A 14768-nucleotide genomic window follows, 5' to 3' on the forward strand; every position below is an offset into this window, starting at 1 on the left:
GACACCATCTCTTACCTCATTAAACAAAGTAAAAAATGAAAATTTCATTTACATCTTTTATCTGCCCGCACCAATTCAGCCGTACCAAACCCTCTCAGCCTATCTACATTTAAGAAACACACAGGCTGAATCGCCATCTGACCCACTCTTCGTCGATGACTCCAACCGCCCTGTCACACGTTTTTGGTTCCAAAAACACCTTAAAAACATCTTGATTCAATCTGGCATTCCAGCTGACCACTTCTCCAGTCATTCGTTCCGCATGGTGCTCTAGTGATGTTGGGTGACGTCACTTCTTGTTGACGTTTAAAGTATTGTCAAACAAAACGGAGGCTAGCTCGACCCTCCCTCCTCCTCATCCGTGCACTAACCCCCCAAACCCCACCCCCAAATCCTTCTTGTAGGTTATTGGCTGGAACAGTTTGTAATGTTTCGTGGTGCGGGTTAGCCCAGTTTGTTTTTGTTGCTGTTTGTGGAGTCTGGGCTGTCTACAGAGACCGCGCTTTGTTACAGTGTGTTCAGGGGACAGCAGCTAGCGGATGGTGAGGAGATGTTTGCTGCTTGTGACAAAAAAAGTTTTGGCCTAAAACACGTGTGACATCGCTTAGAGCACCTTTAAGAATACTTAATGTTCAAGTATATATACACTTTATGTGGTAAGCATACTAATATTTACTAGTAGTATACTTGTAAGTGCACTATTAGTGTATAAAGTATACACGTTAAAGTGTACTATAAGTGTAACAATAGTAAACTTTAAGTGCACAACTAGTTCACGTTTTTCATTTGTACTGCATCTGTAATACAAGTGAACTTACAAGTATACTAATAGTTAACTATTTTAACACTTGCAGCACATTTGTTTAGATTATGAAAGTCCACTTTGAAGTATACTCTCAGTGTAACTACTAGTTTAGTAGTTTTATGCTGCAAATATTCTTGTAAGTTTTCTTTAAGTGAACATCATCCTTGTAGTTTACTATTTATATATTATTTTTGCACTAACTATATTACTATATTCCTATTTAGGTGTTAATATTTGTATACTTTAAGTATAACTTAAGCTGTACTTCAGCTCTTTCTATTTTAAAAACATTTTATTCTAGCTTCATGCATCCTTTTTGATCAACACTTGAATGTGGGTAAGTTTAATAAAAAAGCAACATTTTAAAGAAAACGCTGAGAACAGTGAAAACACAGATAGCCAGAAAATTGGTGGGGAAAGAGTAGATTTGAAGTAAATTCCTATGCACACTACCAGTGGACTAACCTAAACAGAAATTCAGATACTCAGAATTAGAAACATATCTGCTTTTTTTTATAAATCAATATTTGCAAACAATGTAAGATTATAAGACAAAATGTAAAACTATGTGAGAAAAAACTACAAGCCAAGTATACTTTAGAATACTTAATCTTTTGATCAAGATATACTTAAAAGTATAATTGAGTACAAGGCCAAATATACTTATACTTTTTTGTCAGTACAAGTCAAGTGTACTTAAGCGCAATTTAAAATATATTTCTGAATATTACAGAGTATATTTCTTAGAAGAACATAAATAGCAAACTGAAAGTATACTTTCTTATTTTTAGTTTAAAATAAGTATATTAATAGCACACTTGAATACATTTCTTTTTCATAAGGGCATCCATGCAATAAATGCAAGTCCTTGAATGAGCGATGTTTACGTGGGTTGAATTGATGCAGATCAGTGATCACAAGTGACAGGGCAGAGGCAGATGGAAACAATCTGTATTGTAAAAAGCGCTATATAAATAAATGTGACTTGACTTCATGGGCCAATCAGGTTTCAGCTGGATCCATCAGTGATATACAGTATAATATATATAGAAAATCACATACTACTCTTGCCTGAACTTTTGTAACTTTAATAAGACTTGGTGTATATTCAAATCATGCATATTCGTTTTACAATGGTTCAATTTCTCATTGCTTATAATACAACATAGTTTCTCAAAACTTTGTTGTACTAAGTATCAAACCTAGAACCTTGCCATATTACAGGCAAAGTTACCCACAATCCTGAAGTGGGACTCACCAATCAAGAGAAGCTGCTGTTACAAGCAATATCCATAGATTGAAGGTGTAAGCAAAGCCTGAGATAGAAGTAAAGGTGTCTAACGATGGTAGATAGAAGTGATTGTTTGGTGCCACCAGTGAACCATAAGACTACAAAACATTTGAATAAAGTCATTATTTAACCTAGTATCAGTCATACAAGTGATGCAATGATATAAACATAAGTCACACAGAGATACATGGATACATTTGATAAGGCATACAATGAAATATTTGCATTTCATAACTGACATTTCAATGTAGTGTTAGTTTTATCTGGAGAAAATTATCACAAGGAACTTGGAAGCAAGGTTAACTTAAGCTAGGGTTGACATTCTGTAGCATGTTATTGAAAATACTAATATTTGCAATACCACAATCCATAATACATGTCAGTAACATAATTCACCATGGCACAAAGTGTTCTTTTTTTTTTCAGAACAACACTGTGTCTATATTGTGAGCAAGGAAAATTACAATCGCAACTTGAGTCTTAGTAAGCTGCCAGCAACAGTAAAATCAAAAGGAAATCCATTGGTATAAAAACAGACTTTGACAAGTTTATAGCAAAACTATTTAAGGCAATGCTACAACTATGCATGTGGCTCAAAACAACAGCAACATTTCATTTCAGTTAAACAAGGAAGCAACAAACATTAGTCCACAGAAGGCACATGGCAGTGTGACGTCTTGAAGTGCAGACAGCTTCATTGGGGAGCAGTCTAGTGTTACCATACATGTCTGGCGTAAGCTTGCAATCCCATTAAAATGTGAAAGTTCATCAACAAATCCCATTCAAATTAAAGTTCATGAGTTTAGCTTTACTGAGGTCGATAGCCGCTCTGCTGCGGCATGTAACTTACACCAGAGGCAGGCGGGTCCTCCATGATGGGAGACACCTCTTCCTCCTGCACTGGGCAGAAAATAAGAGAGCCTCCATTGGACTCGTCGCAGTCCTGAGTGAGGACGCCCGCCTCAAGTTCTCTGCCTCGTCTGAAGTAAGAGTTCCTGGAGTGGCCGCCGCTCTCGTTGAGAAGGTCCGGATGTTCCTCGCAGTCCAGAAGCGGCTGGGTGGACTCGGAGCGTGCGAACACAGGGGGCGGATGGTTGGGCGTTTGGCCCTTGTACCCACTGGCCACCACTGAGGAGTACTGCACGGTGCTGGCCGTGGTCTGGCCCGAGTCGCTCTCGTCGCTGTCCGACACGCTGTGGCGGGGCGACGACATGCAGGACGAGCCTCCGATGCCACTGCTGTGCTCCTCAGAGAGATACTTGTCCTTCTTCAGAGGCAGCACGGTTTTGTCTTCCTCGCACAAAGACTTTCCATCAAACACGTCCACTTCCACCACGCTAACGTCTTCTTTGGGCATATCGGCCTGTTGAGAGGTTTACAAGGCATTCGTTTGTTTACCAGGTAGTGCTGGGAATCGAAAATCGATTCCAAATTTGAAATCGAATACTTGCAGTCAGGAATTGGACACTTGTTATAAAACAAAAATTTTGATTCCCCTTATCGATTCCTTTGTGAGCATTTCAATATGACTTTAAACAATTCAAGCGCGCTCACAGAAAGTGATTTTAAACATAACTTTTAACATTTTAAACAGACTCGTGCACTGTTTTCTGTACTGTGCACACATCAAAAGTGATTTTACCGTGACGGTAACCCTTCCTTTTACAGTCCCCTAATTACTAGGTATTTACCTGGTAAATACATGGTAAGTTATAGTTGGTTATTGGTAATTTCCACAGGTAACAAGTATGTAAATGCAGAGAAACTACAAACTAATTACTAGGTATTTACCTGGTAAATATATGGTAAATTATAGTATTTTAGTGTGTAATTACTTAAGGTGATTAGTATGCAATTACAGAGAAACTACCAGGGGAAAAAAAACACCACTGTTAAATATCAACTCCACAAAGTCCTGTGCACTTGTTACCTGTTTAGGCTGGTAATAACTCAGATTTAATTGTGTACTTCCTCAGAATGTAGGCAGACAATTTTTAGAAACACCTCCAGTATTACCCATCAATTCAAGTTAGGTTTGTAGTTATCCTAGGGTTATGTTGGTAACAGTCCATGTTTATTTATTACTATCTTGAAATTAAGACGGTAGTTTCCAATAAATTACCTTGTCTTACATAGTTGTTGTTCATTGCTACACCCATTTATAGAGGGTTTATCAAATAATTTACCTTACATTTACCTGGTAACTACCCCACAGGAACAGTTTTCCCTGTCATGGCACGTCTTAAATACTGGCTATGTTCTTGCAGATGTTTTTACAATTTACTCAGTAAGTAAAGTGAAACTGTACTGTAAAAGGAAGCCTTGTTTTTTCCATGGTATTACTGGAATTGTACCATATAACCTGATCATTCCCTTTTCCATATAGTAAAAAAAAATGTCCTCGTATGTCCTGCAATGTTACCAAGGAAAACATGACAATTTACTCAGTAAGTAAAGTGCAACTGTACTGTAAAAGGAAGCCTTGTTTATTTCCATTGTATTACCAGACTCTTACCACATCCTTTGCTACTGCTTAAACATTTTTGAAATCACAAACTTTTACCATGTGTGTTCTGCAACTTAACTAAAACATTCCAGCCTGGTCTCATTGTTAATACGTAGTGATACGTAATTTTCAAAGATAGAAAACGTACGTTTTGTACGTTTGGATTGATGCTGAAACGTATGATATGGATGTATCTGCAACAATTAAACGTAACATTATTAAGTTTTTACAGCTACAAAACGTAAAATATTTACGAATCTTTCATATCATTAAGATATCTGTATAATTTACCTTTTACCGTTTTATAGATAAATGGAAGATCCCTTAACCCTACTCTCAACCTAAACATAACGTTAACGTTACCCATTTTATACTGAATATAAAAAGGATCAAACGTACAGAGTGTAGGGAAATGGCAATTTTATTAACAATATAGCATTAAAATATATTTTTTTTAGCAGCTAATCCTACTCCTACCCCTAAACCTACCCATAACAATTTCTTAAAACTACATTATAGGCTACAATTATGAAGAAAAACAACATACGTGTAATCACAATGATTTATTTATTGCGAAAATGTCAAAACCGGTACCAAAAGTCGTTCACATGACGATGTGTTGCAGTCACAGTCCTCTCTTTCAGTATATAATAGTTTTGAATGAGGTACAGAGCAGAATTTAAGTTATTAATCCATGAAAATGTTAATTCGGCTTCGCTCTGTGTGAAGGCGCGCGCGCTTCTCCATTTCAAATGTAGTTTAATACCATAGACAGTAAAAGAAATGGACACAGCGACCCCATTGGAACTCAATTGAGACAAGTGAAGCCCATTTTTCGCGATTTCTTAGCACTTCCTTTCCTGACGCGCAGACTCAAACCGAGCAAAGCGTTACACGGACCACGTGAGCAACCCGTCTGTCTTCTAGTAGCTGTGCCAAGAGAAATCTGAATCATTCCCTTCCGAATCTTGCAGAGACGGAGAGTGTGAGTAGGAGCTGTCCATGAGCTTGGAGCAGGAGCAACTTTTGCTAGGTATTCTGATTAATTATATTGTCATTTTGCCTCCACGTCCCCGCGATTGCCCGCGAGCTTCTCCTCCCGTCCATACGGTAATCTCTCTACTGTGCGACAGAGAGTCGCGTGGTTATGACGCAATCGTTAGCCTACTTTTACAAAAACTGCTTCTACGGGGCCTTAACATAAGCTACAAGGTAATGGAGCATTTTATACATTGTCGTGTTTCTTTAGAAATAAATAATGGACAAATGGAGTCTTTAAACGCCTCAGATGTAAAGTTATTCGCTGTCAAAGTGACGCCAAAATGAATGGGAGTCAATGGGATGCTAACTGCAGGTGAAGTTCTGCTACAAGATGGCGGCACGCGGCCGACTTCAACTTCCGGTCGACTTCCTTCCCCCCTGGTTAATACCGACTGAAATACGGCATGTCACAATCTGTGACGAACATGGACAAACAGGCGAGAGCCAATGAGCGTTTGATATCACTGCCATAAAACATGTCGTAACGCTTCTTGAGGGCGCAATTTTTTTATTTGAATTCATCACGAGCGCGGGTCCGCAGGTTTTGACAGTTACAGACTGCGCTGTTGTTATTAAAGCCTGTGAAATGGAGATGAAGATCACTCACTGGATAAAGGGCTGAATGTGGATCTCTTTCTTGCAAACGTATGGATTCTAAAGATTTGGATTATATCAAGTATAATAAAATTGATGTCTTTTGTGAATTTATGTTGGGTTTTGGTGTATTATTGTTCTATTGGAGAAAACGCATTTTGTGTCTCACTGTAAATAAACAAAATATTAAAATGGTTAAACGATTAAATAAGGTATTTTTAAGGTTCTAAAGTGTATTCTTGTTTAACTGCATGTAGGCTAATCGTTTTTGTGCTGTTAATACGTAAACATTTTACATTTTAGTGCTGTAAATACGTCAGTATTATACGTTTCTGTGTGTATAAAAAGTAAAATGTACGTATGGTAGAATTACACTTTATGTAAAAATACACACATATTCTCATGAGATCACGTTGAACATTCTCAGTAAGTAAAGTGAAACTGTACTGTAAAAGGAAGCCTTTTTATTTCCATGGAATTACTGGGATCTTACCCAATTATCTTTAATAGCTATTACAGATTATTGGGTAAGATCCCAGTAATTCCATGGAAAAAACAAGGCTTCCTTTTACAGTACAGTTTCACTTTACTTACTGAGTAAATTGTAAAAACATCTGCAAGAACATAGCCAGTATTTAAGACGTGCCATGACAGGGAAAACTGTTCCTGCGGGGTAGTTACCAGGTAAGTGTAAGGTAAATTATTTGATAAACCCCCTATAAATGGGTGTAGCAATGAACAACAACTATGTAAGACAAGGTCATTTATTGGAAACTACCGTCTTAATTTCAAGATAGTAATAAATAAACATGGACTGTTACCAACATAACCCTAGGATAACTACAAACCTAACTTGAATTGATGAGTAATACTGGAGGTGTTTCTAAAAATAGTCTGCCTACATTCTGAGGAAGTACACAATTAAATCTGAGTTATTACCAACCTAAACAGGTAACCCATACACAAAAGAAATATATTTGAAATATATTTTCAGGATATATTTTGGAATATATGCAAATATTTGAAATTGGCCCAAAAAATATATTTCATATATTTTTGTTATATTTCAGAATATATTTCAATGTATTTGGAATATATGCCACATATATTTGTGACACTTTTGGGGACCCATACAGAAAAAAATACATTGAAATATATTCTGAAATATAACAAAAATATATGAAATATAAGTATGAAATATATTTATTGGGCCAATTTCAAATATTTGCATATATTCCAAAATATATCCTGAAAATATATTTATTTTGTGTATGGGAACAAGTACACAGTACTTTGTTGAGTTGATATTTAACAGTGGTGTTTTTAAATCCCTCTGTAATTGCATACTAATCACCTTAAGTAATTACACACTAAAATACTATAATTTACCACATATTTACCAGGTAAATACCTAGTAATTAGTTTGCAGTTTCTCTGCATTTACATACTTGTTACCTGTGGAAATTACCAATAACCAACTATAACTTACCATATATTTACCAGGTAAATACCTAGTAATTAGGGGACTGTAAAAGGAAGGGTTACCTGTAAGGGTATATTTTATTTATAAAGTGCAGTGTTATTTTACATTTGATTACACTTTCTGTAACCTGAAAATCTTAAAACACTGTTTATTTCAATCGTATCTTTGTTCAGTTGTATCTATTTGTTGCCATTGCTATTTTTGTTCTTTTTTAATTACTGAGTGTTTACTTGTCTTATTCTAGTTGTTTTTCTATGGTATTTTAAAACCACTGGCAAACGTTCCTTGTGTAAGTGTTCTTTGGTCTGTTGATTTTTGTTCATGATATTCTACGTTTTTATTTTATTTTACCTAATTGGAATCGAAATTAGGAATCAACAAGAATCGGAATCGATTAGCAGAATCGAAATTGCAATCAGAATCGTTAAAATTCAAACGATTCCCAACCGTTTACAATATACATGGTTTACAGACGACCTTTATATAAGGGTGAATCTCACAAAACTGAACATGAACATGACCAGGTCATAATTAACCACAAAGCCAAAAGAGGAAAAAAAAATGTATTTCCATTATTTAAAAAAACATATTTAACATATAACTGTTCAAATGGTTGTACTCTGCCTTTATACTGGTATAAATGAAAATAATTGTATTAGCGGGGTTGCCAAAGTACTTGGCATGGAAAACATGTTTTCAGGCTCTCTCACACGCCACCCAACTAAATCTCATGCCAAAAAACGAGACAAAGCAAAATAAATATGCTCACAGGACTTTCCCACAAGCACCAGACAGTCAGAGAAAATTAAGAAACTGCTGTGAGATGGATGTTTGTGCCCCCAAACCAGGGCAAATACTGGTCTATTTTTCCCAGACCACTAAGGAGGGTGAGAAATTCTTTGTGAATTAGTTGAATACAAGCACTGCCAGTCAAATCACTTACAGTATTGAAAAACGCATTTGTATTGCAACAGAGAAATATGCACACCAATTTCCACTAAAATAGGAATGCATTTTCATGTATCATAAAATTGACCTAATAAAAGGAAGACTAACTGTAATGGGATCTTAAAAATGTAGTAGCTTGTCATTTATTTTTCCCGTAAATGTAGGCACTGTTTTTAGAGGAGCGAGTGTATTCCTATGCTGCAGGTGAGGTTTATATTATCTATAATTTAGTGATTTAAAACTTAATTTCCAAGCTTTGCAGCTGTGACAAACGTTTGAAAATCAATTCTTATTGCATTTAATGCCTTAAAGGAATAGTTTATAAATTACTATAAAATCGTTTACTCACTCTCATGTTATTCCAAAACCATCAGCCTTTTTTCATCTTTGAAAGCAAATTTGATGAAACCTGATAAATGTATGTCCCTCCACTCAAAGTCCATGCAACCAAAATGTTGCTGCTTTAAAAAGATCATAAAAGGCATGATAAAATAATCCTTATGAACAGAGAGGCTCTTTAAATCTCCTGAAGAGAGGATTGCTTTATATGATGAACAGGTCTAATTTAAACTTCTATTCCCTTATAAATATTGACCAGCAGACACACATAGAGCTCATCAAACATGCTTGTTTGATCCAGGAACCAGTGAGGTTTGTTCTCACACGTCAAGGAAGTTTGAATTTCCCTTTAACATGTTTGGTGAGCTCTGTGTGTGTGTTCTGGTCAGTGTTTATATGTGTGTTTATATGTCTACATTACTTTTATAATGTCTTTTTGAAGCATCAGAGTTTTGGGTAAATTGACTTTCAATAGAGGGACAGCAATGTTTAATTTAAAACATTTCCATTTATGTTTTGAAGATGATGGGTTTGAAAGGGTTTGGAATTACAAGAGGGTGAGTAAATGATGAAAATTTTTAATTTAACGTTTAACTAACTCTTTAAATTGCATGAGATGAGCTCATTTCAGACTCCACACAACAGCAGTAGTTAATCATAAAAAACTGCAGAGTCAGCTCTGTGGTTTCTGCTGAGGCAGAGCGGCAATCATGTAGATTGATCTAGCAGAGGAGTTTGAGATGGGCTCTGCCCTTTCTCAGCTCTCACCCGTTGGACCCAGCCCTTTCATCCGGGAACCGGAATGCTTTATGGTTTCTTAAGCCCCGAGGGAAGGCCCGGAGCTGACGTATCCAGCTCTAAGGAGGTGGATGTGTTCAGCATAGAGGCAGGGAAGACCAGAGACTCGCCACCTCCCTCTCCGGCCTATGAGGAGCTAGTGGAGGTTGTTACTCATGCCATTGCCCAATTAAATATAAGTTAGCAGGGCACCAAGGTGTCAAGGTCTTGGAGCGAACCGTTTTCTGCTCTATTTTTTCATGATGGGGGGGACTGACAAGCTGAGCCATATCGCATTAAAATGGAGACTCCACCCCAAGACAGTGGAGTTGATTTGGGAGAGGTCCTGACAAGCGGAAGTGGATCTGTTTGGTTTGGTTTTCTCTAATGCACTTTGGTTTTCCAAATGTATCCAGCTCCACCGGGGTTTGATGCCATGGTGCAGACATGGACGAGGCTGCATCTGTATGCATTTCCCACAATCGCTCTGCTACCGGTAATTCTAGAGAGAGCTCGCATTACAGGGTTTGTCTGCTGTTATTAGTATGGTTCTCTTACCTAATATCTTTCCTCGACGGCTCCCCTTGGGAGATTCCTGTCAGGAGAGATCTCCTTTCCCAGGCAGGGGGCACAATCCCTCATAGAGACAACCCCTCCCCCGGAGTTTTGGAAACTGTGGGTTTGGCACCTGAGGGGGACCAACTCTTGAACTCTGGTCTCTCGACTGAGGTTGTTGAGACCATCTTAAACTCTAGAGCTCCCTCTATGAGGGACCTTCACACCTTTAAGTGGAGAGTCTTCACTTCATGGTGCAGAGAATGCCGGTTGGACCCAGTTAACTGCCCGGTCGGTTCAGTGTCTGAGATCCTTCAGGATTGTTTTTCTCTTGGGCCATCCCCTTCCACTCTGAAGGTGTATGTGGCTTATGAGGCACGTGGCCGGCCTTCGTCTCACGTTAGAAGAATGGCGGCCTCTAAGACTTTGTTATCAGGGGTTTCCTTTCAAGAAGTGAGTGATGCAGCGAGCTGGGCCTCTCCGCACACATTTAAAAAAATGTATAGCCTGGGCTTGTACTCCACACCGGGCTCTGATGTCCTAAGCTTGTGCTCACCACGATTCATACTAGGACGGGCATTTTTCAGTATGGCATAGTGGCAAATTTACATCACTGTACATTTCACATAACTATTTAATGGGGTACATCTGCATATGTCATAAGACACAATGACATGGCTGCAATTTAATTTACATTTACACAGTACTTTTAACTTGCAGCCCAAGCATGAACATTTCTGAGTGAGAACTTCGTCTTTTGAGTCGTAGCATCAATGACAAACATAATAAATTACACATATGCCTATTAATGCCTAAAGGGGTTTAATGAAGTACAACTTCCGGACACATTACTCAAAAATGTGAGGGTTTAAACTCATGGCATAACTGACATGTCAATTTCATAATGAAACTAAAACTTTATGGTCTTAAAAGGTTTCATTTTCCATATGCAAAATATAATTTCTTTTCTGGACATGTTTTTGTGAGATTCACCCATAAGTTATTTTGACGCTTTATACAGTAGCTCACTGACCTTTACAGGGAAATCAGGTGACCAGTGGGCAATAGAGCTGTCAGACGGGTCTGGGACCTGTGGCCACAACAGCTGCTTAATCCTGAACAGAGGAGAAAGAAAATAATTCAACACCACACAGCACCATTTACTTCTATTATAAGTAGGGCTAGGTGATATATCCAGAATTCACGATATATTTAGAATGATTTATGGCTATAAACAATATCATAAATGCCATCATGAAGCATTTTTTAAGTTACCCAAAGAGCATATTATTAGACTAGTTTTACAATCCTTCTATGCGGGATTGTGGGATTTTTTTGGGTAAATAATATAACATAACAGTCTGCAGGACACTTGCACTAAAATATATCTCTATGGCATAACTCTAAAGTCTCATTCAAGCTATCTGAATATGCACATATAAAAATTGGTGCATTGTGATCCATTACAAGACACATACAGTCGCAATCGATCATGTATGGCATCATTAACATCAAACCTGGTGCAAACCTGACATGATTCGACTTGCCTTATTTAAATATATACAAGAATGAGAATTACAAGCTGTGCCAGAGAAGATTATAAGTGAATAACAACTTCAATTTCAGTTGTTTCCCCACATAAGTCACATGACTCAAAGAAGGTTTGGAATATATAAAATGAATAAAATGTACTAGCTTTATGGGTCCGTGCACCTTTGGATAATTTGTTTTCTCTGGGGTTTGTTTTCTTCAAAACTTTTTTCTTCATTTATCACTTATTCGACCCTTCTCATGAGCATAAAGTAATCTCATGTGGGTTTGTTCATATTTTTATTTTCGTTTTCATCATACTTTGTTCTAATTGACCAAATGGAAACCAAAATGAATAAACAGCTTGAATATTTGAACTCTACATGGGCGGAAATGAAACGCCCCTTTCCGCTGATTGTCAACATCAAACCGTGCCAACAGAATAATAGTCCTACGGTCCGCTGCAAGTTGTACGGATTATTAAAGCATTTATTGCAACTACATTTCATCTTTCTCATTAAACAACCAGACTAACAAATGGCTTGGCACAAACTGTGCCGGGGCAGAGCCTAGACAAGGCTTTCTTCTGTCTAGACATAAATTCACCTGAGCGCCGTGAAATATTAATTTATCTCATAAATATTAATTTACTTCGCATCTCCAGTCCACACACAACTACTCCCAGCCTACATATTTGGCACACTGCCTGTGTATTTAGCTGACCAACTATAAAAGTTAGCGTTTGTGAGGCAAAGCTTACATGGCAGTGGATCGGGCAGTAAAACCAAAAAACATGTTTAATATAGTTAAACCATGGTAACCACAAATGAACCATGGTTTTGCTACACTAACTAAAATAAACCCCAAAACACAAACAAGATCAGTTTTTTTATGTTCATGAACGGTTTCATCGGTTTCCCGTTTTGAAGACAAAAACGAGAAAACAAATTATCCAAAAGGTACACGGACGTTTATGGTGCTTTTTGGTGCCTTTTGTCTTTTTTGAATGCCTAACAGCAATTGGTCATAATTCACTTTCATTATATAGAAAAAAAGTTTTTTTTTGTCCTTTTTGGAACTCTGTGAAACACTATGAACAACACCATGAACGGCCGTTGTAGTGAATAAAAGCTGCATAAAGATATTTGTCAAATGCATGAAACAACATAAGAGTCAGTAATGAAGTTGAATGAGTAAGTAACAACATAATTTACCTTTAATAAAGAATTGATTAAATTGTATATTATTTAAACTGCATGTATTGTTATATTGTGTAATATAAATAAAAATGCTTTTTCATTTAGTAAAAATTTTAAATGTGTTTTTAGGGTTTTTAATTAATCATATTATACATACTTCTGAACTGTGTACAGTGTGCACAAAGTTTACAAAGACTGTTCAGGCAATTAGGAACTTTTAAGCAATCTTGTATTAGCATTTCCAGAGCAAGGGTTCTCAGAAACTAAACTGAAGTGGCAAGTTAAAGTTGAAGTCTTGCTTTGCGTTTCATTTTGAGTGGTGAAAAGTAGTGACTCACACTTCTCTTTTCCGAAGGCAGAGCATTATGATAAAGACGGTCAGGAACAGGAAGCTGAGGCAAACCACGACTACAATCACCTCCACCTCTCCATCACCTACAGCCAAGAAACAAATGCACAAAGCATCAACGCATGTCACATCCTTTTGTAGCTTAAGCTTGTTTAAAATCACAATAAAACCTGGCATCATTAAGAATTTAATAAGAAATTTATAAAATGAGGCTAAAAGACATACCATACTTCGATGTTTTGAAACTCAAGTCTGATCCATTTCTGGAGCCTGCTACTGTTGATGCCATGACATGAACCGCATAATCCATTTCACTGGCCAGATCAGTCAGTAAATGTGAGCGGACATTAGGACCCACCGTCACAGCTGCTAAAAACATTTGATAAAGATCTGCTTGTGAAATCATCACACTCATTTCATCACACACTACAAAACCATCATGTGTTGAACATACATTGCCAGTGCTCAGTGTTCCCGGCCCTATAGAATAATGTGTAGTTGGTGATGAATCCACACCGATTGACCAGGGGTATTTCCTCCCATGTCAGCACAGCAACATTTTTCTTTGGGTCTACTTTGAGAGCAGGGCCATCTTTTGGAGCTATAAAAAAAAAAAAAAACCCACCACACCACAAAGTTGTTACAAGAGTATACTTCAGTAACTTGTCCTTTATGAGAAAACTGCATTAACTTCACATTAACAACTTAACTTGACGGTGCCATCTGAATTTGTGACACATCTGAGATACATACCTCCTTGTTTAATGTAGGCTGCTTCGGTCACTGCTTTTCCTGCTTGGATGCGCTTTACTAGACCTGCTTGGGTGTGAAAGCGCTGCTGGTAAATTGGATACACTGATATGTTGTACCGCTCCAGTTCTACTAAACCTTCGGAAAGGGAAAAAAGACTTTGGTCACCTTTAAATGCCAGCTACATTGCTCTCAAACACTGAAACTGCAACTATGTGTGTGTGTGCGCATTGTGATGTATATATATATATATATATATATAGTTAATTTTTGGGGGCATTGAGACAAGAACAGAGTCAAAACCAAAACTTGAAGTGTTTCTTCCGCAAAACTTCAGCTTAAACGGTGCTGTGAAAAATAGTTTGCCCTGACTGATTTTCTGTATTGTTGAATATCTTTCATGTATTTGAGAAATTTGTAGAGCTGCACGATTAATTGTTAAAAGATCACGATCTTGATTCAGATCTCATTCCTAAACAACAGGGATTCGGCTGTGTCTGTCAAACCTTTGCAGGGTTCCTGCAGGTTTCAGTTAGTCAAATTTAAGACCTTTTTAAGACATTTTAAGACCATAAAGATTTAAATTTAAGACCTACACGAC

General features: G+C 37.3%; 1 protein-coding gene across 2 annotated transcripts in view; it reads right to left on the reverse strand.

Annotated features, from left to right (window-relative positions):
* Positions 1–1872: 1872 nt before the first annotated feature.
* Positions 1873–14768, reverse strand: part of il6st (interleukin 6 cytokine family signal transduce) — a 31789-nt gene continuing 18893 nt past the window's right edge. The window contains exons 11-16 of one of the 2 annotated variants that reach the window (XM_084400584.1): positions 14171–14305; positions 13872–14018; positions 13643–13783; positions 13407–13503; positions 11373–11454; positions 1873–3459 (exon numbers count right to left, since the gene is read on the reverse strand). In XM_084400584.1, the coding sequence (XP_084256710.1) occupies positions 2905–3459; positions 11373–11454; positions 13407–13503; positions 13643–13783; positions 13872–14018; positions 14171–14305 (1157 nt within the window). In that variant the 3' untranslated portion in view covers positions 1873–2904. Of the gene's footprint in view, positions 3460–11372; positions 11455–13406; positions 13504–13642; positions 13787–13871; positions 14019–14170; positions 14306–14768 lie in introns of both variants that reach the window. The other variant, XM_084400583.1, reaches the window with a different exon arrangement.

The sequence above is a fragment of the Rutilus rutilus genome (assembly GCF_951802725.1).
Source record: "Rutilus rutilus genome assembly, chromosome: 25".
NCBI classification, from domain to species: Eukaryota; Metazoa; Chordata; class Actinopteri; order Cypriniformes; family Leuciscidae; genus Rutilus; species Rutilus rutilus.